This window comes from Cibotium barometz, chromosome 38 (assembly GCF_041138505.1).
Source record: "Cibotium barometz isolate CiBa-2024 chromosome 38, ASM4113850v1, whole genome shotgun sequence".
Classification (NCBI taxonomy): Eukaryota; Viridiplantae; Streptophyta; class Polypodiopsida; order Cyatheales; family Cibotiaceae; genus Cibotium; species Cibotium barometz.
The window spans coordinates 6,026,163-6,052,881 of record NC_141083.1 but is presented as its reverse complement, the minus strand read 5'-3'; the positions used below and the strand labels follow the sequence as shown (position 1 = coordinate 6,052,881).

General features: G+C 44.6%; 1 protein-coding gene across 3 annotated transcripts in view; it reads right to left on the bottom strand.

Annotated features, from left to right (window-relative positions):
• Nucleotides 1-7,417: 7,417 nt before the first annotated feature.
• The window catches only part of LOC147616281 (serine/threonine-protein phosphatase PP2A-1 catalytic subunit-like), an 83,128-nt gene continuing 63,826 nt past the window's right edge, over nt 7,418-26,719 (bottom strand). Inside the window, exon 6 of one of the 3 annotated variants that reach the window (XM_086777348.1) lies at nt 7,418-7,842. In XM_086777348.1, the coding sequence (XP_086633474.1) occupies nt 7,669-7,842 (174 nt within the window). In that variant the 3' untranslated portion in view covers nt 7,418-7,668. Of the gene's footprint in view, nt 7,843-7,939; nt 8,080-26,719 lie in introns of those variants that run through there. The other 2 variants (XR_015262470.1, XM_086777349.1) reach the window with 2 other exon arrangements.

Genomic DNA, 26,719 nt, shown 5'->3' with positions numbered 1-26,719 from the left:
ATTATTTTCTTGCACAAGAAACTAAAGTAAATGCCAAAAATGAAAGGAGAAATCTTGATGGCACAAAGAAGAAACATTGAAAAAATTACTTGCAAGAAACATGGCCATACCTCCTTGCGTAATGCTTTGTTGGCCTTACATTGAGATTGCAAGATTTATGTTTGGCTTGAACAAATGAATTTTTCATCCTTTGCCATAGGTTAAGAAGTGTTCCTACTATATAGCCATAGATTAAGAAGAGTCATTATCACCAAAATATATAGCGACCAAAGTATGATCAAACCATATTTCATTTGCTTTAACTTTAACTCTCAAGTAAATCAAAATGTATTTGGATATTATGTTTTGCATTTTCTCAACATTATTTTATTGACTATGGTTGTTGAGAACTTGAAAGGACACTTGAGGATTATAAGGATAAGAAGAGGTTATGGTTTGGGAAGTGGTGTTTAAAACCCAATACAAAATCCAAGAAGACTTTAAAGAATATGATGACATACATTTAAAAATATGCTTTCAATTGTTTCACTCTTAACCAACAATAGGTAGTGGCACATGAATGGTCAATTTGCTATCACCACGTAGTGTTTGCACCAACCATTTTGGCATACTTTTTGACTCCTCAATTTTCCTTCTTTCCTTATCAACTGCATCATCCACATTTGCCTCTTCAATAGGCTAATCCATGGGCTGAAAAACATGCTGATTTGTAACCTGTGTAGGCTGATTTTCAGCATTCTTTTGAGTTTCCAAATGCTCTACATCAATGTGTCCTGGATTGAACAATGGAAGGAGAGTGTCGAATATGTCATGCAAATATACATTTTATTGTTTTTTACATGAAAGTAAGGGCTGAACTGCATCTTCCACAAATACAACATCTCTACTCACAAGAATCCGTTTGGTAGCAAGATGATAGAGACGGTAACCTTCAATTTCTAAGCTGTATCCCATAAAATTACATTTAACAACCTTATCGTCAAGCTTGCTTCTACGAATTTGCTTAGGCACAAGTACATACGCAAGATAATAAAAAATGTGTAAGTGAGCCATCTAGGGCTTTCTGCCATTCTAAGCTTCAAAAGCCATAATTGTCTACAAACCCTTTGTAGGACACCTGCTCAAAACATATGTTGTACACATGAATGCTTCTAGCTAGAAACCATGAGTAACTCCTAACTTTTGACCATACAACATGCCATCTCCATGAGAGACATGTTGTATAGGGCACAATACATTGGTGTTTTATCCCATGATCAGCCATGTATGCATGAAACTCCTTAGACATATACTGCCCCCCTCGATATGCAGGGCATCAATTTTACATATAGAGAAATTTTAAACCATAGCAACAAAGTACTTAAGTTATATAAAAACCTCTGTTTCTGTTTCAAAGGATATACCTAAGTATGTTTAGAATAATTATCAATGAATGTGACAAAATAGAGGTAGTCCCCAATAGATGGTGTCCTCATCATAGGAGTAAAGTTAGTAGAAATAAATGTAGAGTAAAGTGAGTAGAAAATTTACTCGTAAAATGTAGAGATCGATGTCGCTGAAGTGTAGCTTGTAGACAAGATCCGGTATGGTGAGTGTATGTTGATGCTTTCTCGTGTATCTACAAACCTGTTTGTAGTAGATCTGACAACACTACTCTAAAATTTGATGAAGAACAATGCAAATCCCATCCTCGAAGATATTTGCAGAAAATCAAAAACTGCACGAATGGCCTCCAAAACGCGTCCAGAAATGAAAATCCGACCCAAAAATTGTAGTACACACTTTATGGTCCTCTTTCCTCTCCTACAAGGGCTCCTTGATCCAATTCAAGAAGACATGCAGCTCGTGGTAGTAAAGGGTAGGCATCAACACAGGAGTGAGGAGCGTATACTCTAATACCAAATTTTGGAAATAAGGTTGTAAGAATACACACACACACACACACACACACACACAGAGTGGAGAATCTCAAGGGAACACACATTGAGATGATAGATAGATAATGAATGTGTGTTGTACAAAGATGATAAGTATACCCCAAGAAGGGTGTATACTAGCACAAGGGAAAAATCTCCTAAAGAGGAAAAAAGTGCCCCGGTTGGTCCTAGTGTGTTCACACACATCACTACCAAATATGGCTACAGTGTGTAATGGTGTAAGAGTTCCCAAAACATAATGAAACAACTTAAAAAATGTCCACCATTGGCTTATGTTTCATTTACAACCCCCCTCACTCAAATTTACTAGTTTTATAAATTTTTATTTTTAGTAAGCTAAATATTTCAAGAGAAGAAGAAGATAAATAACACTCCATTTAGAGTAAGAACAACTTGATATCAATAAATGAATTATTATTTACAACCTAAAGTTATATAAAGTACAAACCCTAGTTTCGTGTTGACTTGGTTACGTGCTATAACCCTTAGAAGTGAACCTGTTATCAATAGAATGAATTATTACTTATAACCCAAAGTTATATAATCCTCTAAATAAATGCCAAACCCTAGATTCGTGTTGACTCGATTATCATCACCCCCTACTCGATCGACACTTAGTCCCATACATCTATGTGGTAAGCACGTTCCTCTTGTTGGTAATACTAGAAGATCCTGTATTTTCTATAGGTGTTGATAAGGAAGTTATGCATGGTGATGTGTTGATCTCCTCATATATGTGGCCATGGACCAAAGAAACTTTAAGCACTCAGTCTAGAAACAAGAGCTCAAAGCGGGAAAGAGATTGGTTGTCAAATTTTGAGGCTAAAAATAGAAGCTCATATATTTCAAGTGGGGTATTATTTCGATTAATAGCCAAAGGGCCATACACCTCACAATGTCCAAAGAATTTAAGAGATCATAGATAACATGGAGCAATTGGCATTTGAGTACTCTCTTGTACAACATGATATAGCATGTGTCCACCAAATGGACAAGGGCCTTCATGATAGATTGCTTCTAGGGATGATGAAATTGTAGCTAGTTATATTCCTTTTTAGATTTTGTGAACTCATTCAAAGAATGATGATGTGGAATGGGGAAAAAAGTAGGATTGATTCTCATAAGATGTGGGGCCACTTGGGATTTTTAAGAAATGGAATGTGCTAAGGACACATGTCCACAAAGTGTCGATATTAAGTTCACCAATGAAGTGATGCAATCTTTGAATCTTCTCTTAATAATAAGGAGTTGGTGGCCTAGATAAATCTTGTACCAAAGGAGTATGTGTACCTTCCCCTTCATCCTTTGACAAGCAGATCGATCAAAGATATCAAAGCTATGAGGACCACCTCCAACACATGTTAAATCCAATTGTGTGTTGATGTTTGCTTATTTTGAGGTGGGAGATGCACAATAGTTTAACTCCTTGGTTGCATGTGACCAAGAATCATCATTATTAAGACTTTGTGATAGTTACCTTGATCATCATTATTAAGACTTTGTAACAGTTATCTTGATCATCATTATTAGTACTTTGTAACAGTTACCTTCCATGGACTAAAAAAAGGTTTGTGCTTGCTTAAGATTTGGCATATCTATAAAGTGGTGAGTTGATGTTGGCATCTATAAACCGATCGATGAAACGAATCACATATTTGGCATCTATAAACTGATCGATGAAATGAATCACATATTTGATGGAATTGCAAGGCATGCAAGGTGAAAACATACATGCTTGATATTGTGTATTGATGTTGAAGCAAATCTAAGGTTTTGATGAGAGGCCTTACTTGGAGAGACTATTTCTCACAAAGAAGAGTTTATATTATCGGTTTAAATTTTTGGAAGTTTGTGATGCTTTTGAGACTTTCTTGAATATTTAGTAAAAATCATGTCCATGAATAATATGCTAATTAATATTCTCGTTTATATGCAGGTTTAATAATAAGAAAAGAGCAAGCAAAGATTGAACAATTTAGTAAGGCCATAGTGAACAAGTTCTTAGTGAGCAAGGAGAACTAAACAGGGGAATGGTACCCTATAATTATAGTTTTAAGGGGAGACTTGTACGACCCCCTACCATACCTTGTGTATGGCCTCTTCTTTTAACACTCACAAATACATGCACACAACACGCATGGATCTAGTTTAAAAAAGGTTGCAATTATGAACGATTTATAATGATTAACATGTTTATGTCTTAGGAGTTTATGCCAAGCTAAGTCAATAATTTACAAGCTAGATAAAAATCTCAAAAAGACTACTATTCTTAAAATTTCACAGCGGTTCTCCAGGCTTACATTTTCCCTCATCATTGTATTCCACATTTCCATGATATGTTGCAGGCCTTGGGCAAATGCACCAAAATTTGTCCCATATTGGCAGAGTAGGAGCCAAGCAAGTATCTTTCTAAGAAGTGTTCTCGACGAGGTTGTCCAAGCTTACATCTAAATTTGTCCCATATTGGCAGAGTAGGAGCCAAGCAAGTATCTATCTAAGAAGTGTTCTCGACAAGGTTATCCAAGCTTACATCTTCCCTCATCATTGTGTTCCACATTTCCATGATATGTTGCAACCCTTGCACAAATATACCAAAATGTGTCTCTACTAACACGAAGATGCCATTTGAACATATTGCCAGAGTAGGAGCCAAGCAAGTATCTTTCTAAGAAGTGTTTTGGATGAGGGTAAGCCCACCCCTTCCACGGTTCATGGACTTCCTTGTATTGAGCGATCTTGCCATATACATTCACTTATGTCGAGCCATGTTGTGACCATGTTCTCATCATTATCCAAAGGGCTCTCCAATACTTGGGCAATCAATATAGAACATAACTGGAATGGACAATAAAGTGACTATAAGCAACACATTAATTTCTCTCTAACAAACAAATTTGCATTGCGTCACTCACATAAAGAAACAATTGAAATTACATTTATAAAAATATCTAATCCAATATCAAGAAAATGTCACTCACACACATGATCTTTTACCCACTCACAATATATATTAATAACTTTACATTTGAATAGCAAAAATTGAAATTGAAAAGTTGAATGTTGAATGTTGAATCCCCCAATGGAACAATAATTTTTTTAAAAAAAACTAATATAATATCAAGAAAATGTCACACACATTATCTTTTACCCACACACACAATACATTAATAGCATTACATTTGAATAGCAAAAAATTAAACACGATATCTTGAAATTGAAGAGTTGAATGTCGAATCTGCCAATAGAACAATAATGAACGAAGTCCTCATTTCTTGACACAAGCTCTATAGAAAGGCCACCATGCTAGTAGTGTGCATGACCTCAAATATAGCCAAAGGGACTCAAGAGCCTCACAACGAGATGTCGTTCTTCAGATGATCCACTAGCTCACGTTCACTATATCCATTTGAGCCAAAGAGTCATCCAAGTTGCAAATGTTGCATCCCCTCCTCCAACATATGATCCATTATTGTCAACATGTCATCCACACCGATGCCTCACCATATAGGGTCGATCACTCTATCCCCTTAAGGTAGAGGCATATATATAGTTGACACACAAACAAAATGGGCTCTCTTGTGTGCATGTATATCCATCCACTATACCGTGTACACTTGCATGATAAATGGTGGCATTGTCACCCTTGTATTGCCCCACTTCTTTTGGAAACCTGCATGATAAATGGTGGCATTGTCAGCCTTGTATTGCCCCACTTCTTTTGGAAACTTTCACTATCCTTATTGAAGGCACTATAAGTTGATAAAAGTTTTGTGGCAATCTTACTCCATAGATCCACCACACTTAACTTTTGGTACTTGTTGAACACATCATTCATACTTTCTAGAAATGGGTCAATGCGTCTAGCCAGAAATCCTTCCACTTAATTATAGTTCTTATTTTCCCCACCTTCGTCCATGCCCGCCTTGGAGGCATTCCAATTAAGATACAAAGCCTTCCAGTTCCACCTCTACTACTTTCTTCTTTCATGTCTCGCACAGTGACTTAAGAGATTGTGAAGCCATGGCCTTCAAGAGTATCTTAATACAAACCTTCAAAGATATTGGGTGAACTAGGAGTCTATACTTGCATACTTTTGCTCCTCCCATTAATACACGAGGACAAAAGAAATATGACCAAGAGTACGTGTGTAAGGGAAGGGTGGATCATTTAACTTGTGCCACGCTAGTGTAAATTCTTTTCCTTATTGCTGACTTAATTTCATCAAATTCTTAATCGTTTAGGGGCACCTCTCTCTCTCTCTCTCTCTCTCTCTCGCTCTCTCGCACACATACATAAAGAATGGACGCGTACAAAGGCACGATAACAATGAAATAAAGTAAGCATCGCCTAAAAGCTAGTTTGACATATAATTTGTGAAGAAACGTCCTCTTACGTCAACAAGTGACTCTTAAATCGAGTTGTGAAGAACCGTCTTCTTATTCAGCAAATGACAGTTCAATCAAGTTGTGAGTGAGCACTTCGTATAATTAAGATATGGGTGACTTGAGAGTAGAGTGTATAGATTGGCCCCTTGATTATATTATCAAAGAACTAGTGAAAGACTATATTAAATAGTTGGAGAAGCTTTAACAAGGCCTTCAGGAAAATGAAGACACTAATAACAATAGAAGCAATGGTAGAACAAATGGACTTGTCACCATCCATAAAGGGAAAAATTTTCAATGATGGCGACAAAGCTTAACGTTCATAAAAATGAGGAAGCTTGGCCGCCAAGGAAGAGAAAAGACAGCAGAGAAGTAGAAAAAGTTCAATCAAGAAGTGATTTGACTGTCCAACAATATGCTCAGGAAGAAGGAGGAGGAGGAAGGGGTGGGAGTGTCAAAATTGCAACTCAGTCCACGAGGGCAAGAAAGAAAAAAGAAAATTTCCTGACTGGTGCAACGAACATGAAAATATCGGCACTCGTTTTCCACAAGCACAATATCGTAATACAGACTTCTGTTCTTACTTACAACGATACACACACTTCATTCATTCTTGTCTTTTCGATGTTTGAAATTAGGCAAGACCACACCACCACCAACAATTTGGGAACATGCGCCATTTTCTTTTCTTTTTTTTTTTAATTTTTGGGGGGTACGACTTGTATTTGTCAAAAACACAACAGTGAGCTCCAAGATTCCAAAGGGCATGCATAGTAACTATTTCCTCCCCTTCATTGATTGCATACAATCCTTCAAGGCCATATATTCCTGAATTTAACATGGAAGCTTTAGCAGAGAACAAAAAGTACCAAGTATGAACGAAAAGACTGCAAACAGCAGCAGAATTTAACATAATTTAAGAGACGGCATACAGCAGCAGAATGAACACTGATATCTACTGAGCTAGGGTGGGTTGGTGGGTGTCACCCTTCCACAGTAACATTAAAAAAGACCACATCACAATTTCAAACTTAAATATTAAAAAAATCACTTTTACTTTTCCGACGAGTAAAAACATCCATTGCTTCAGTCAGCTTCACTAAAATAACCCTTTTATTTGGAATGCATCTAACTGAACGCAAAATTATACAGCTCACAAATGCCAGCCTTAGTGTACTCGTAGGCATCAACGACAACAATAAATAGTCAGAGGGTGTCTTACACTGGCTCAGTTCACCTTGGAGCCAAATCAAATTCTGAAAGGACCGTGGCAATGGATCACTCACTCTCCATAATGGCTGCCATAATACCACAACAGTAAAAGTGCTTCGGACCACCACAAGGGGCTACAAGAAATAATCAGGTGTCTTACGAGTAGTATCGGGTTCAGTTTGTCTTGGAGCTGGCTCAAACTGGAGAAAGGATCTCTGCATGCATTCATCAATTTCCATAATAGCGGCCATATTACCACATCGATAGCAATAGTTGGGAGCACTAAAAACTGTTACTACGTTTTTGTCCTGATTTCAAGTAAAAGTGACAAGAAACGAAACTTCAGTACCCCTCTCTCTCTCTCTCTCTCTCTCTCTCTCTCTCTCTCACACACACACACACATAATCCAGTTATTCATGGGATCATATGTACTTAATCGTAGTCTGGTAGACCCTTAGGGTCTTTCGTAATACAATCTTTCTTTCTTTCTCTAATGTCAAGAAATATGTACAACTCGTCCTTGTTGCTCACCCACTGTTATAGCCTGAAATAAGCAGATGCCAACAAGCACATAAGACAGGCAAAATGATCATGACAAAGATCCAAGGCTTGTCAGGCTGCAAAGCGTGGGACACATACATACACATCACTAGACATTAGAAAAGCAACCTGAAATCCAGAGAGGCAATCAAACTGGCTGACCTAGAGTTGGCAAACCTAACCCCAAGGTCAGACAAAATCCAGCAGGTTAAATAAAGCAGGCTAAAGACTGTTGTTAAGGCTGACTCCCAACAAAAACTCATTCTACCGTCCCATACCACTAGTACTTGCCCTCAGGAGCCTTTGGCTAGAAATGCCTATTATGGCTATGTGCACAGAGTGTACCTACCGTGTGCAGCACTCACACAAGACTAGCTTCGAGGCTTGGGGTAGCTTGGAGCTAGGCAAGCTGATTGGCGAGCTGGGCTAGGGATGGACTAACGGCCGGGCGCCCAAGCGTGGACGCTCGGTGACCGGCCAAGAGCCTATAAAAGGGTGGCCAAGGTCAGTCAGTTAGTCAGAGTCTCGTGAGTCTTTGCGAGAGCTCTATGGTCATGAGCCTGGATCTAGTGCAGACGTGCACATGCTTCATGTAGCCGAGGCCAACAACAATCTCGAGGCCCGCGAGGGTAGCTCTGTGGCGGTATGGGATGTCGTGGGGTAGATACTGGTCAGTGCGTCTTGCTAGTTAGCTCAGCTCGTGGCTCGGTGGGGACAACTAGGTCTTGTGGGCTTTGCCCACGGCTGTCGTGGTTGGGTGGTGAGTCAGGCCTGCACCCCCTTCACAGTTTATGGCTTTGTTTTGCAGATTTTGGCCTACGGGGTGCACCACCTTGGGGATTTGACAGTGGTATCAGAGCCAACCCTAATGCAAGAAGCTGAAAGGTATGCGTGGTTATGCATCAAATCCGACAAGAGACCCGGGTAAGCTTCTCATCGTTCTCTTCCTATGAATCGTGCTTCTTCTATCAAGTCGTTGCTCTATGTTGCATGGAGATTGTGGTTGGTGTAGGGTTGGTTATGTCTAGTCGTGTGAGAGAGGGGAGAAGAGATCGTGGTGGTTTGTGTGGAGTGAGGGGCAGGTGGCTGTACAGAGGTCGCAGCAGGCCGTACAAGCCACGTGGCAGCCGCACAAGGATGTACGGGCCTGTGCACAGGTACAGCAGTCACGCACGTGGGGTTCTGGAGTGAAGCCGGGACAAGCTGTACCTGTTGTACGCAGGCCATACAAACACAACATGCACAGCTGTACATATGTACAGATTGGAGCGTAGCAAAAGCAGCATCAGACCTACACGACAAAACAGAATGTTTTATAAAAAAAACTGAGCATTGGTTTCTCAAAAAAAAAAGGCATAATGTTTTTTTCATATAAAAAGAATGGCATGATTTTTTGAACAAAGCTGGACATTGTTTTTTTAAAAGGCATGGGACAGGTTTTCTAAACAAAAAGGGGACTCCTATATTTACACACATTAGAAGAAAAAGCACGAATTTTTTGAAAAAAAAAACTGAAAGTACTTGGTTTTTTTAAGAACTCAACAGCATGCCTTTTTAAGTATAAAAAGGGGTCTTAGGCTTCAGTTCTCCACAGGCAGAGCTTGAGAGTTCTCTACAGCTATTAGAGGTCTTTACTTCTGTGAAGACAGATAGGACACCGCGATACTCCACCCTTACATGCGAGATTTCCTTGGGCAGCCACAGCTTTCTCGGGTTTCACCATGGCCGGTAGAGAGCACGACGATAGTCAACTGGACGAGATCGTTCAACATGGTGACGATCATCAGGTTGATGGGCTGACGGTCGATGAGCTTGTCACGCAAACCATATTCCTGGACGATATGGTTGTATACAATCATACTCTGGAGGAGCACGTCAAATATATCCGGTGTGTCTTGAAGAGTTTGAGGCGGGAGATGCTGTATACTGAATATGCAAAGTGGGAAGAGTTACGTAAGCTCCTGGACCTCTAATTAGATCAAAGCCGAAATCTATTGATTTGCAAGAAAAAATGGTGATGATTGCAGCGTTGATTTCGACGTGTATTGCCTCAAATCTTGCGGTGTGATGTTGTATGAGGCTTTGCCCGATCCCTAGGAACTCACCTCCAAAAATCAACCCCCTTACAAAGTAAGTGCAAGCCAACAAGAGGAAATCATGACACAAGTTAATGATCTTTTTTAGAAGGGCTTGATAAGGCCTAGCTCGTCTCCTTATTGCTCACCAGTGTTATTGGTGGCTTCAGTAAGCAGGCTCGTTTTATTCCAGTAAGGAAGACCATTAAGCCAGACCACATGGCTCGACTCTTTCTCTTTCATATCTTTAAGCATTATGGTATGCCCAAATCTATTCTTAGTGATAGAAATCCCAAGACCACGAGCTTATTTTGGACGAAGTGAGAGCGCAACTTCAGTGGTAGTAGACTTGCTCAAGTGCTATGTTTATGAACAGAACATAGCATGGGAAAGATATTTTCCCCTAGTTGAGTTTGCATACAATAACACTTCATAATGGAACACCACCTGGAAGATCCACCAGAAGTGGATGAATTGAAGGACCATAGCATATTGTTTTCCACCAACAGCGCAAAATCAGAGGAGGAAAGCTGATCCGGAAGTACTTGGTTAAGTACAAGAACTATTCTCCTATGGATTCTAGGTGCATGGAAGAGCAGGACCTAAAAGAATATCCCGATTTCCTCAACAACTACTTGGAAGCTTTTCAATTGAGGACAACCGTTTACAAGCCGGGGAGAATGTAACTAATTTTTCAAGATTATTCACTAAGCTTCTTACATGCATGGACATGGATGTACAACACCGAATGCAGCCATGGCATGTCTTGGCCATGCTTCCCTAGAGAGTGCCAGTTGCATCTTACCCTAGCCATGAAGGACAGCTGTTTAGAAGCTGGGGAGAATGTAACTAGCTCCTAATTTTCGGGATTATATCAATAATCTTTTTACATGCATCGACGGGTGCACTACACCGCATGCAACCATGGCATGTCTTGGCCATGCATAGCTAGAGAGTGCCAATTGCATCTTGGAGACCCTGGCCATGAAGGAGCGTGTGAACATGCCCATCTTAGTGAGTGCCAGTTGCATCTTGAAGACCCTCGCCACAAGGGTGCATGTGATAGCGGCTATGGGCATTTGACGGATCTAGGAGAGTCAAATGCCAAATATGTATTAAGATGCATACATTATGTGCATGGTTTACTTTTATTTGTGTACTCTTTTCTACCCATGGACAATGCCAAGATTTCATCACATGTGGGACCCATGGATCCGGGGACGCTTGGACGGCACCCGTGGGCCAATGTGCTGCACAAACTGTCTTTTGTTCACCTGTAGCATGTGGATTTGTGCAAAAGAAACAGGTATTTGAAGACCAATGACAAATTATATCCAAAGGTATTCAGTGTTCATATTCATTAATAATGAGGCCAGGCAAATTTGTTGAAGTGTGGGGCCCTTCATGGAGCTCGTCGCCCCCTTCTATGAAGCATATGAGCCATCAGAAGAACTTGTGGAGATTAGAGAAAAAGGGGCTATCTACTCTCTACTCTCACGATTATCCACTCTTTGCTCATGCATGTTCATGCTTATCTACATGCATGCATGTCAGATGCAAGCCCACCTACATGCATGCATGCTACATGCAACGCTACCTTCATACATGCATATCACATGCAAGCCCATGCAACCTCAATTTTTTGCATGCATGCAAAGCTATCTACCCCACCCAAGTGTATAAAAGAGCACCTACCAACTAAGAGAAGCAACCCTCGTTCCATTCTCCTCATGACTACTTGAAGCCTAGAGCTGGGAGCCCCACTTCAGCCCTCCCCCGGCACTTCTCTTAGCTAGACGCCCTGTTTTCAGCCCCCTCCTAGCATAGCTATTGCTCTATGTCCTGTTTGCAGCCCTTCCCAGGCAGCCCAAAGGCATGTAGCAGCATTAGAGCTGTATAACCAACAATTCCAACCATTTCTCTACACATTTGCTATGCGTGGGCGCTCTCTATTGCTGCCAAACTGCTGCTGAACCTGATTTGTGCCCTTTTCTCGCATGGAAGCACTAGAGAAGGGTATTATCGAAGCATGGAGGTGAAGTAGAACAAGTCTTGTACTTGTTGCTGGTGTTTTTTGTGAAGAATCAAGCGGGGAGACTCTTGGGAAGTGTTGGGCACTTGCCTAAGGTGGTAATCAGCTATTGGATAGTTGGATCTTGGGAAGCTAGGCTTCCATCTCTTGAGGATTGCTCGGCAATCTTTGAGGGTGGTGCTAGGCACCTTGTTGCTTTTGGTAGCTAGGCTACTTGCAAGCTAACTGATTGATTGATTTGTTTTCATTCAAAGTTTTTGGAAGAAACCGTGGTGCATGGCTAGGCTAGGCTACCCGTTCAATGTTCTTGTATAAGAATACTCCCTTGAGGCAATAGAATGTACCTTCCCGGGGGAGGAGGGGGCAACCCATCTGTTGGTCCCTATGCTCTGTCATCACTATAGTTTTGTGAAGAGTTTTTATGTGGATGCCTTGCTATGTTATATCAGAGATGTGTTTCTTGATTCAGTAACTTAACCATGCTGATGAAGAATCCAATCTTTAATTAGTGTAAGCACACTTCTGTCTTGTGAGACAACCAAGATGTGCGAGAGGTGAAATCAAGACCCCTTCCCATGGTGTTGCACCTTTTACGTGTATTGGAAGTCCCGCACCCTCTCTGCATGTTGGGTATCCTCCTATATCTTGTGAGATTTATAGTAGTGTACATGTGAATTAGGGACACCGAGGCACTTTTTACCTTCACACAAAACGGTATTTTCCCTCGCGTGTGAACATAGTCTTCTAGAGTGCGTAAAGTGACTTCTTTTTTTAAAAAAAAAATATTTTCATTTTTCGACTAGCCTTGGGCCCAAGATCCTCCCATAGTTACTAATTTTTCATCGTCCGTAGGCGCCCGCTTATAGGCGCTTAATTATCCGCCGGTAGGCAATGCCGCCAAGGAAGCACCAAGGGGGGTTTTGAACCCAAGACCTCTTGGTCTTAGGCAAACACCTTCACCACTTGAGTTATCACCTCATTGGCTATAAAGTGACTTATTAAGTCCCTAACTTTTGTACTTCCACTCTTATCTCATTTTTGTGTGCATCAAGTTGTTTAACTTTCTCCTTCTGCAAGTTAGCTGTGTTTTGTGTGCTTCATTACTAACCCTAAACCTAACCTTGAATCTAAGAGTGGTATCATAGCATTGCCACCCTTGGGCACCTACCTTTGCCCACCATTCTACCATTTTAGGATTTCAATCCATTTCAAGAATTCTACACAAATTCAGCATATTAGGATTTTGATATAGCTACTATAGTGTCGTACAACAGCATATTAGGATTTTGATATAGCTACTATAGTGTCGTACAACAGCATCATATCAAGGTTTTGCATCTTTGTCCACTTAGCTTTATGTGCCTACACCCTTTGTCAGCTGTGCCTGCTTGTCACATGCACCCTGCACTGGAGTGCTATGTGAGACACTGGCTTTACATCAGTGCAACATTCATACAATAGGATTTTCCTTTTAAGGAATATTTGTCGTATGTCGTGACCCCATTGTGAGCCCCAGCCCAAGACACGTCAAGCATAGGTCAGTCTCCATAGCCATAGAGAGTCTACATGTGTAAGTCCTCTTACCCACTTGGAGAATTTATCAAGTAGATGAATGTTGTAAAAGGAAGGGCAACTGAACACGGAAAATCTAATCAATCATGAAATCTGAAAATACATATAAGCATGCTAGATAAAACAAGATGACAAATTTGCAAAGTGCACCACACTAGGGGCTAGAAGATGGGCTGACCTCCTCCCCCCCCCTTTTATGGTTAGATTACCAAAAAGGAATCTACTTCCAATACAACTTTGCGGGTGCCCAAGGTTCACCACACTGGCTGCACCTGTTTCTTCCAATACAATATGAAAACAAGAAAACATCACATAAACTGAATTTGCTGACAATTCTCAGCACAAGTGAGCATTCCCGACATCAAGCACATGCAGGACAACTATGGACAGCCCATAGCACTCCCACATCAGCCCGGGACAACTCAACATCACTTCTTCCTGTCTCGCTCATAGAGCAAGTCGACTAGCCCTCAAAAGCTGTTTTCAGCAGTCAACCAGCCCTCAGTAGTCTCGGAAGAAAGCGACCAGCAGTTGTGCACAAGCCTGCAAACCCCCGATCGGAAGGAAAACTGTCTAGAAAACCCTCGACCAACTCTTCCTCCCTGTATTTAACCTCTGTCCAGCCTCTATTCAAGCTGTAATTCAGCTGGCCAGCAGTGGAGAACTTTAGTCGCGATGGATAGCTGTAGAAGCTTGCCAACAAGCTGAAAACCAGCCAACCAGCCCTCCTGCACCCTGAAAAGCATGCGCCCCCCCTCCAATCTGGAGTTTTACTCAATAATAGAGGCTTCCAAGTTGAAAATAGCCCACACGTATGCTTTTTTGGTCAAGAAAGGGGTGGCCTACATGAAGGAGGTCCAAATAATGTCCAGTGCCCAGTTTTTGGTCGCCACATGTATGAAATAAGTCCTGTTCAATGTGTACTCACTTATAAGTTGTTCGGTCACTTATAAGTGAGTGTGAACCTGCACCAATAATTATTAACATGTGAACTCATAAAGCTGTAAATTGAGTTTTTGGGAATACTTACCACCTGCAAAACACATGTAGACCACCTGTCAGTCCCAAACAGGTGTGCACATACACGTCCACAGGGTGCCCAAGCATCCCCAGCCCCATGGAAAACACAGGCAGAAATCTCAGGCATTGTCCAAGCAAACAAGACAAGTCATCCAAAGATAAAATCAAAGTCATGCACACACGAGTGCAATTATATTGGAAGAAACACCCATCTGCTCAGTTGTATCCGATAAAATGTCCAGGGCTCAAGATCCTTCCGGAATCTTCCCAAAACATAAATACAAAAGATCTCCAAGATAGCTAGTCCCAGAGAATTTCATCATGTCATGCTCCATGGGCCGTACATGTACACCATGTCAGGCCCCGCAAGCCACACATGTACTATCATGTCAAGCTACACCAGCCATACATGTACTGTCATGTCAAGCTCCATATGCCAGGCTACACCAGCCATACATGTATGTCATGTCAAGCTCCACATGCCACACATGAACAATAGAAAAATAGAGCCTGTAAGGAATTTTGTGACAATGTAGTAGTCAACTATAGCTTAGGTCTTGCATCATAAGCATGTAACAAGCATGTAAAGGCTTAGTTGCATGGCCATGGGACACAGTCGGCAAACTGTGACCTGCAATCAGCCAGCACTAAATGCATCAAGGCATTAGCCAGCATCAGCACTTGTATAATAGACAGCATATACAGCCTGGCACGAGCACTTTCTCCAGTTGGCCAGCATAGGACACAGCAGCAACAGGTCGGGAAGGTGTTACAGTGGGCCAGCAGTTTATGGGCAGCAACATGAAAATTGTGCTAGCATTTAATGCTTATTTCAGCATTTCTTTTTGGTCAATATTAAGCAGGCCGACAGGCTGAATTGGCCGACCAGCAGCATATCATTCACACTCTTTTGTCCACTTGGTCCACGTACAGGGATCTTCTAGAGGAAACACAACAGATTTATGAGAGATTGGAACCATGGTATTTTCTTCTCCTCCACTCCTATGAGACTTTTATGGCAGCAAAAAAAAAGGAGAAAACATACAGGACCCCATAGTGGTAGCAATCTGCTGGTCTGCACATGCTGGCTAACCAAGCCATCATCACAAGACCTCCATGAACAAGGAGCCACAGGAGGAGCCACAGGAGGTAGACCTTTTGGGAGCAGAAGCAGCTCCACAAACGTTTCTAGGAGTCGGATATGATGGGGCCTATCATGGCTCGTGACACTACAAGTGCTCCTGAGAGTGGGGAGGATGACTCTCTGCAGTAGCAAGGGATATCAACTCTATGATCCTCAAGCAAAGATCATCATAGTGAGCCCTGATGTAATATTCCAAGAACAATCACGTCTGTTGAAGGAGGATCTTCCTCCTCCATCACGCAACAAGGAAATCGCCAATGCAACACAATCTCCAGCCTGTGCCACTTTGTATGGAGATGGATTTTGAAGATGAAGGATAAGAGCATGATGTGCCACAAAGAGTAAGCCATTTCCTAAGTAGTATAGGCAACTTTTGGATGTAGCAAAACCTCCGACTATCGAGAACACACCATACCAATTACAAAGCGTATGAACAAGGTCTACAAAAGCTCCCAAAGTGTGCCCACAATGTGCTAGGCATGTGAAAAAGGCTAGTAATACAAAAAAAAAAAACACACTGCGTGTGAACAATCACAAAATGGAATCACTTTGAACAAGCCCCGAACGATCACTAAACCTACACCCAAGTGACAATGCGTGTGAATGAAGGTTAGCAATGCGCCAATGCATAAGACAACACACCCAATTCCCAACTGCGTATGAACACGGTCAAACACGCAAGGGTATACAAACTCACCACCCGTGCAAGACAAGCTCTAGTGTAAGTGGGAACAAATAGTGGGCGGCGTGGTGTATAGGCAAAATAAAAGTGTATGTATGTAGAGGAAGTGTGAAAAGGCAAGGTGTGGAAGCCAAAATGTGAAGGTCTAAGGGTTTCAAAACCCTAAGGTCATAAACTCTTTGCAAAAGATTTTCTTTTTTCTTCATAACTTACTCCTCTTCTTCACGATGAGAACATGGCGCCGCTCCCCTTTGTGCTTTGGTTCCTTCTTCCGCTCAAAAACATTCGATGCCTAGAGCTTAGCTCAATGATGGCTAGGTTGTTTGTGATGCACAAGAGCTGAGACGCTTGGTGCCTTAGCTGTGATGTGCAAGAGCTAAGGTGTTGCTTCTACTCAATGTTTGATGCCTTTGCTGTGATCCGCAAGAGCTGAGGCATTGCGTGTGATGCTTTGCTGACAGGTGATCTTACGCTATTGTTTTCCCTTTACTGACAGGTGGTCTTTCCGCTGCTGAAAGCTTCCACTGCTTACCTCTCGTGCTCACAGCACCTGCTTACTAGGACTCGTGGTGGCCAGAGGTTCAGTTGCCTGCAGCTTCGCTCACCTCAAAGAAGCTTGCTTCGCTACTGACAGCACTTGTATCATCACGCATGAGTGTTGCAGCCCTTTTTCTGTTGTTTTTTTTTGGGGTCGCACTTATTTCTCCTCCCGAGACTAGAAAATGTAATCAAGAGTTCATCAACTTGGCTCGGCCCATTAAACATTTCTGCGCATCGTCTCTCTGAGCTCCCCCCCTCCCCTCGCGCTGCTCATTCCTCCGCCAACTAGTCTCTCATTGCTTCACTCATCTCCGCCCCCCAGCCCCTCCCACCTTCCCTCCCCTTTGCCGCCCTCTCTGCACCCCCCCCTCCCAATCCAAGCCCCTCCCGCCTTCCCTCCTCTCCTGCCCAGTGCTCCCCCCCCCCCCCCCCCCCCCCCCCCCCCCAATATCCTTCTTGCCGCCCCCTGCCCCCATTCCCCTCTCTGAGCCCCCCCTTTCTTTGCTCCTCCTTCCGCATCCCCCCCTCCCCCTTCTTTTCTTTTTTTCCTTTTTCCCCTCCGCTTTCTTCCGGTCTCCTCGCCTTCCCACCGCCATGGGTTTTTTCTTTTCCTCTCTCTGCTCCTCCTTCCCGCAAGCTCAGCTTCAGGATCTTCGAGGCGTTCCCATCTCGGCAAGTTTTCGGCACTTTCTGGTCTTCACCCCCCAGGAGGACTCCATGGCAGCCACTCCGTCATCCCTGACCGAGGCCACCGTTGCTTGCTGATCCTTTTATGAAGCGGACCTTCAGATTCTCACCACGACTGTTGCAACTCTAGAGGCCTCCACCTTGGTTTGCAAAACTGTTGGTCGTCGTCCCGCAGGCGGACAACTCAGGGATCTTTTACAAGCGAGCCTCATAGGTGAGCCGCAAAACGATCACAGACATTCACCCTCTAGGGCGTGGCTACCCCTCACATTGCATACGGCGCAAGCCTTCTTTGCGCAGTGGCAGCACAGCTTCGACCCTATATCTGACCCACCCGCTAGTGTGTCGAGCTTCCCAGTGACAGTTTGCTTCCCCGGCCTTAGGAAGAAATACCTTCATCTTCTCTTGGTGATTGGTGGTGTCATTGGGAGAGTGATGGAATCCCCCCTACTGCTGCCTCGGCCCTTGCGCGAGCAGCTGGGATTCCATCCCTCCGCATCTGTGTTGCGTTGCTGGATTCAATGCCACATGTTATATCTATCCCATGTCTCCAGGGAGACCCCATTCTTCAGCGTGGAGTATTCATCATGCCTTCCAGGCCAATGTTTCATCTGCAAGCAGATGGGCCATCTAGCTAGAGCTTGCCCTCGACGTCGATCCAGAAGACTGCCTCCACTGCACCCCCCCCAAAGTATATGTTAGCAGTCATCTCCTGTCTGTGCATTATACCAGGGCCTCTATTGTGGGTGTGCTCGCCCAGTTTTGGTGTCTCCCCATTTTTCCTCTCTCTCCATGTATTTTTTTCACTTTTCCTTAGGTGTGGAGGGCTATCGGCTGATTTTGTTGTTGCTGGCCGACTTGTTGTTTCTACTACCTGACTCCTTTTGGTGACCTGGCCGACTAGGTGTTTTCTGGTCGTGTGCACACTTGGGTGCCGGTCGTGAGCAGTGGCTGCTGTCGGCCTGTTTTAGATTGGCCGACCAGCAGGCTGGGGCCACAAAAAATGGCCCCTTGCCCCCCCACACTTTCTATGTTGGGTATTGTTGTACCAGATCTTGTATATAGTGCAGAGTTCACACAGCCTCACTCTCTCTTCTGCGTTTTCTCTTCCACACAGTTCAACACTTTTCCTGCTGGTGGCTCTCTTGTGTTTCTTCATCTTCATGTTGGTATCTTGCTGCATTGTGCCTCAACAGTTTCTCTCATATCCACTGCGTATTCCAACAAGGTATCAAAGCCCCAGGTGGCTTGAAGGTTGGAGACGATTGGAAAGCTTGCAAGACTGTTTCTTGAAGACCTTGGAGCTTACGAGAGATTTGAAGAGCTTGCGGGACTACTCGTTTTTGGTGCTGATTGGTGATCTCTTGGGCTGTTAGGGACTTGGAGATTGGGTAGAAGGCGGCCATCACTGTTGGACAACCACCTTGCATATTAGTTGCAGCCTCTTCTTCATCTTTTTTCCCACCCACCCTCCCTTCACAAGACCAAAGTAACCCCCCTGATGGCAGACTTAACTTCAGATGGCTGAGAAGCACGTGAAGATCCCTACTCTCCCCACGTTCCCCGTGGAACGACAGTTGGACAGGACCAACTACGGCATATGGAAGGTAATGATGGAGTTTGTATTGGAGTCTTATGACTTGGCTGATTTCATTATTGTTGGTGTTCCACGACTGGTGTTGGAGGACGGGGAGTTGTTACCCTCTACTCGGAAAGAACGGGAGGCTCAGGCATAGTTGTGGGATCGTGTCAATGCCCGTGTGTGTTCTTTCATCTTCCTAAATTGCACACCATAGGTGATTAACCATATAAAGCATATGACGCTGGCCAAAGGGATTTGGCAACATTTGGCTTCTCTGCACAACAGGGTATCACCCATGAAGAGGATCTCCTTGGAAGTTCAGATGCGGGTGATGGATCCTGCAAAATCATCGACGATGCGGGAGCGCATCAACAAGTTGCAGGCTATTCAGCAAGAGGTTCTTCAGGCTAGGAAGGAGATATCTTCAGAGGTCATCACTTTGTTGTCTCATCTGACCTCTCAGTACTCAACATTTTACTCCTCTTTGATCACCAGTGGCAAGCTTAGCACCATCACATGGGAGGAGCTTGTGCCTATAGTCTTGGACCAAGAAAGTTTTCAAACCCTCCACAAGCCGGAGGTTCTGGGGCCTTGATTGGCCAACGGTCGCAAGGCCGCAGTAAGGGCAAAGGGAAGTCTTCCGAGCAGAAGCCCAACATGGATCGTGAACCCTTGAAGGCAAAGAGAACCTGTAACAATTGTGGCGAGAAAGGCAAAGAGAACCTGTAACAATTGTGGCGAGAAAGGTCATTATTGGAGAAAATGTCCTAAGCGGCTCACCGAGAAGGGTGATGATTCCTCAATAGTAACCGTGAAGACTCCACCTTTTGTGCAACGTGGAGATTATGGACAATCTTCTTCGAGCAGGGAGGCGGTTGGACTCACCGCTAGGGACACTCAGAATTAAATTGATGGTAGTGGTGCTTCCAAGCACATGACTCCTTCCCGAGAGTTATTACAGGATCTTCGAAGGCACGCAGGTCACATCCTGATTGGTGGCGAGTCCACTATACCTATTCAAGTTTCACAGTGAGGGCAAGTTAGAGATCATTCCCCATGGCGGAGGGGGGTAAGCATTCTTTTTGTCCCATCTCTTGGTTTTCATATGTTGTCAATGCATGAGGTTTGCAAGATTGGTGTACGGGTGGAGTTTGAGGAGCATTTTGTTGCTCTCTGGGACAAAGCAACAAGCCACGTTGTATGGGAAGGCGGAGTGGAGAATGGGATTACAAATTCTCAGCACTCTCTCTTACAGGTTCTCAGTTAGGAAATGTGTGGCAGTGTCGTCATGACCACTCGAATGTGGATACGCTGCAGCAAGCTTTCTGAGACCAGATGGTGGATGGCTTGTCAAATGTTGGTAGCAGTAGGCAAGAACATTCTAGTTCTTGCGTTCGTAAGTCAGAGGAGCCTTTACAGGTGAACTATGCTCTGATGTCTCGTATCAGTCGGGACAAAGAGCCTCCTGTAATTGAGAAAGCACTTTCCCAGGGGACTTGTAGGATTGCCAACCAAGTGGCAGATGGTGACTAGTAGGTGGAGGCGGATGTTGTGCAACCTCCAAGCTTTCAAGTTCTGGGTTCAAAGGGGGTGGTTTATAGGTTCTGGAAGGCCTTGTATGGTCTTCAACAGGTTCCCAGGACTTGGCATACCAAAGTTACAGTTGATGATCCTTGTGAGTAGGTTTTTGCCTCTTTGTTTTCGAAACGGTTTGGTTCATTGATTTGGTTGCTAAACACCAGATTGGACTTGAGTGTCCCAGTGGGGCTGTTGAGCTCATTTCTGCAGACGCCTTTGACTACTCATTGGGACGCAGGATTGCGGATCTTGCAGTTTCTGCACATACGAAGGATCTTGGACTCTGCTGTGATCCTAGAGGGGGAACGATGGATGGAGTCAGACTCCCCGGCTGGAGTGACTCAGATTGGGGAGGAGATCAAGACACGAGGAGATTTACATCAGGCTACTGTTTTACCCTCGGCTCGGGCGCTATTTCATGGAGCAGCAATAGGCAGCCGACTATTGCCTTGTTAGAGGTAGAGTACCTGGCTACTTGTGGTGCTACTTGTGAGGTGGTGCAGTTACAGAGGTTACTTGGTGAGATTGGGTTTCCACAGGAGAAACCCACGGTCATCCAGAGTCACTTTGTTCGTGAGAAGTTTTTTGCTGATGACATCTTGCTAGAGTTTTGTTTGACGTAGGACAATGCGGCGGACCTCTTCACGAAATCTCTACCTCAAGCTATGCTCTGGTGGCACTCCAGCTCCCTAGGGTTGAATCCACATCCAAGAGCTGAGAGGAGATGTTAGCAATCATCTCTTGTCTGTACATTATACCAGGGCCTCTACTGTGGGTGTGCCAGCCCAGTTTTGGTGTCTCTCCATTTTTCCTCACTCTCCATGTATTTTTTCCATTTTTCCTGAGGTGTGGAGGGCTGTCGACTGATCTCTTGTTGGCCGACTTGTTTTTTCTACTACCTGACTCCTTATGGTGACCAGGCCGATTGCTGGCACCTGGCCAACCAGGTGTTTTCTAGTCGTGAGCAATGGCTGCTGTCGACCTATTTTAGACTGGCCGACCAGCAACGTGGGGCCATATAAAATGGCCCCTTGTCCCCCCACACTTTCTATGTTGTACCGGATCTTGTATATAGTGCAGAGTTCACACAGCCTTACTCTCTTCTGCGTTTTCTCTTCCACACACAGTTCAACACTTTTCCTCTTGGTGGTTCTCGTGTGTTTGCTCATCGTCATGTTGGTGTCCTGCTACGTTGTGCTCTCAACAGTTTGTCTCATATCCGCTGCGTATTCCGACAGTATCCCGTTCTCAGATCCTCACCAGTGGGTAGAGAGGGAGGCTGGTTCTCAGGCGCCAGAGCAGCAAGTCCCAACCGTGGACGACCCAGCTACCGGAGAGAGGTGAACGGTTGGCCCGTGCTCGGGTCATTAACTAACCACCAGGGCTGAGCGTCGTCGCCATGCGTGCCAGGCTGGCCGTGCACATAAGGATTCGATTCTGTCAAAGAACCATTATGAGCATTTATCGCGGCACTCACCCATTGGTGACAGGCCCCCTCCAGTCGTTGAGCGTGCCCCTTCAACCCCTCCTTTTTGGCGGCCGATTCCCCGCTGGGATCCCTCTTGGAATTCTCAGTGCCCAGTGAGACTAGTAGACCCCATTGTGCCCCCGATGAGCCTCTTCCACTAGTCTTCCCTCCAATGGATCTCTCCCAACACCACCCCTCTCAGCCCCGCATCCTCGCCCCCGTCTCTTTCCGTAGCATCTCCTTCAGCTGCGACCTCCTCATCAAAGCCCGCCCTCCCCCTTCTCCACAGTTGCGTTGGGTCTGCCACTTAGACAAAAGCTATGAAAGCACTTCGTGGCACCTTAAAATTGGAGCTAGCAACTCTCTAGAGCATTCATGTCGACCCCTGCGGCCCCCAACCCGGAGCGGAGGCAGTCAGGGGGTTCCATGGGCCGCTTGATTCACTGCTTCTTTGAGCCGATGGAGATGACCATTGCCGCCTCTCCGATGAGGGCTCTCCCGCCAAAGTCCCCAAGTGGGCCCCCCCCAAGATCTTGGAGCAGCATGTGGATTATAGTTCCTTCCTATGTCTGTTGCCGGAAGGAACATATATGTTTGAGGAGACAGCAGCACCTGTTTGGGTATGTGTGGTTTTTCACCACTCCATACCCTCTACGCCAGAGAATGGCGCGATGATCTTCTCTTTCTTTCTAAGTGCAGCCCCGGGCATGGAGTGGGATTCAAAGTCGGTGACAGCCACCATCCAAGGTCAGGCGGTTGAGCTCTCCCATCACCTTAATGACCTTCACATCACCGACGTACTCACCCATCTTTGGCCATTGGCTAGGATGAAGCTTGGGGGCTCAGACCACAAAGACTAGGACGGGGAGATGGTGGCTTCCAACATGGAGGTGCTGCTTTTTGTGTTCATGCATACTTCTGTCGCAATATCTCTTCCCCCTTCTTACAAGTACCTCCATTGTGATTGATGGCATCCGAAGTATGCATACTCTCGTACTCGAACAGAGTGATGCTACATGGAGGACAAGATCCGCGCCCACTTGGCCTGCCTTCGCCCCAGGACAGATTGTGATTATTCCCCATCTAAACCCTCGCCCAAGACTCTCAAAGTGGAGGGCAATTCCATGAGTTCGACCTCACACAGAGATTGATATGTGGATAGTCTCTTGGAACATACAGGGTTTAGGGGGACCTCAGTGCTTTCAGAGACGAGGCCTCCTCAAAGGAGAGCTTTAGAGAGCCGTAGTGGGGAGACCTATCGACATTCTTTTCCTCCAAGAGCATCACCTCTCAGAGGGGCACACTCGTTGATGCGGAAAGATTTTACCAGGGAGGACCCATACGTTCTGGTCTTCATTCTTCGGCCCTTTAGGGACTCAAGGAGTTTGGATTTCTGTCAACAAGCAGCTTTTGCCGATAGTGACAAGCTCATGAGTTATAGTCCGGAGGCGAGCACAGTGGGTTACTATATTGATTGGAGAGGATAGCGTTGGCTTCCTCAATGTTTATGCCTCAAATGCCGCTGCAAGTAGAGCCCCCTTTTGGAGCACAATCCGGTAGGCCCTTCCCCAAGCTGACTTTTGGTGCATGGGTGGTGATTTCAACATGATAGAGGCGGTAGAGGACAAAGTTGGAGGAGGTACGGCCACCGTCTCAAGAGCAGAGTACTCTCCTTGGGAGGACATGATACTGATACTTAGGGGATGAGACCCTTGACATCTTCCAGAGCGTAGGCTCAGTCCCGAGAGCCTTAGCTTCTCGCAATCAGATAGGAGCAGCACCGGTCCTAACCTCTCTAGACTTGACAAGTTTTACGTTGATCAGTGGGCTTGCAGCCGTGGAGGCATGACTGGTATCTTGGCAGGCACTACCTTTTCAAACCACACCTCAGTTATTCTTTCCCTAGAGGACCCCAAGAGGCATGACAGACAAGTGAGCTCTAGGATGTTGGGGTAAAGGCATTATGCCCACCCTTATAGTGTGTACAAGCCCACAAGTTATAGTACATAGTACACTTAGTACTTTTAATGTACTAAGTGCACTATGTGTACTAGTGCAATATACTTGTGTGATAGGGGAGTCACACACTCATTCCCATGAGTTGACTTATCCCCACAACTCTCTCTCTCTCTCTCTCCCTTGTTTCTCTGTGTATGTCTCCCACATGAACTCTAACCCTAATTCTAATCCTCCCACACAACTGGTATCAGAGCATTGAGGTTTTCGCTGATAGAGTAGCAGGGATCTACGATGTCCTTGAGGGAGAGGTCATAAGAGCTCTCGGAGATGTCCTCACACAGCTTCTGAAGCTCTTGCTTGCTGCGCAAGGGAAGGGGCGACTCTAATTCCGGGTAGGAGCTACGCCACAAACGATTATCGCTAGCGGTAGCCGAGCTCAAGTCTGATGCGCAGGCCTCCGGTCAGAGTCATAGGAAGAAAGGCGCGGTTTTCTCTTCGATACACAAGCTAGCGCTACAGATTTTGGACCAACGCCTCGTTTGCTGCAAGCACTGACGCGTGGCTGTGAAGAGTGCGTCGAGGGGCTTTTGTTGAAGGTTCGCCCCCTTCCTGGTGCGCCACCCGAGCCGTCGACTGCAAGCGTATTAGCGCTGGGCGTTAGACACGTAAGAGCCGGCGGACTGTGAAGTGAAAGCCGCAGAGGGAAACGCGTCAAAAAAGCTTTATGCGAGCCAATAAGGAAACCCACGTTTCCTGGCGAGGCGAAGAAGAGAAGCTTCACACCTGCTTCTACTTCAAAGATACCAGCTTCGCACTTGCTTTTACTTCAAAGATACCACCAAGGGGCAGCGCTCGCAGCAGTCTTCTACACCACGCTTGAGGATACTCACACGTGAGGAGTTTTCATCAGCAAGAAGTGCCCCCACCCCCCCCCCCCCCCCCACCTGCACAGAACAGCAGCAGCATCATCAACCCCTTTTCCTGCAACAACAAAATTCAGCCTGCAAATTGAAGAAAAATCAGAAATTACAAGGTATTTTCCTCAATTTTTTTTTGGGATTTGCAATTGAGCAAGTACAATCAACAATTGAGCAGGTACAGGTGTCGAATTGCTCAATTTTGAGCAAAATTGGCAAAATTGGGTGACATTGGTCACATTCAGGATCAATTTGCAGGAAATTGGTCACAATCAGGATCAATTTGCAGAAAATTGGATGTCGAAATTTGGGGCTTTTGATGTAATTGTGCAATTAAGCACTCATACATGCTGTATGATGTGAGAAATCGCACATTTGGGCAAAATTGCAGCAAATTGCAGTGCAAATCAAGGGGCTTTTGTGCCGATTGGGTTGATTTGCATGCAGGCACTCGCAGTTGATGCTGTGGATAATGTGTTGATGCCTTACAAGCACTCAATGTGCCTGTAAATCAAGGGGCTTTCATTATTTGGATGTATATGTGGCCAGGGGGAAGCATCGTGAACACTCTGGATGCCTTCATGTGCGTCAATGTACCATGTATGATCAGAAATTGATCTTAAATCAAGGGGCTTTTCAAGATTTTATGCTTGTTAAGCTTGGCAAAGCAGCAGGCAAGACATTTATGCCTTGAATCCTCAGAAATCAGCTTGCAGTCAAGGGGCTTTTGCCCAATTTCTGTTCGGGACTGTTGTATGCAGTGTTCGGGACTGTAAAAGTCTGATTTTCACTCATTTGGACAGCCAGGAGAGCATTTATTGCTACTGTACCTGCTGGTACAGATTTGGTACAGCTTTGTACAAGTTTTGCCATGGCTGCACATTGATTTGAGTGGGGAAAAAATTCATTTACAGTTGCTGTACTTGCCGGTATAGGTTTGGTACATCACAGGTGAGCACTTAGTACTGCTGTACAGTACTTTGGAAGGGCAACAGAGCACATTTAAGGTGCTGTCCTAAATCTGCAGCAACCAGATTTTGGTGATTTCATCACAAAAGTGGGAGTAAAGTTGCATTTGTGCTTCCGCAGTGGGAGATAAAGCTTGGGAGAACAACTGTGAGCACTTTGTGTGCTTTTGGTGCAGTGTTTGCACATTTTGCAGGGAGTCAGGCATTGACAGGTTGCATATTGCTATGGCAACCACAGGTGAGAGCTCTTCATTGCTTCACATCAAGAAGCTTGAAGGCTCACATAACTATGATATTTGGCAAACCCAGTGCTATAATGTGTTGCTCCAGAAAAAGCAGCACAAGCCTATCAAAGAAAGGGGTGTAATGCCCGCTTCTCTTACTGCTGAAGAGTGGGAAGATATGGATGAGCTGGCAAGA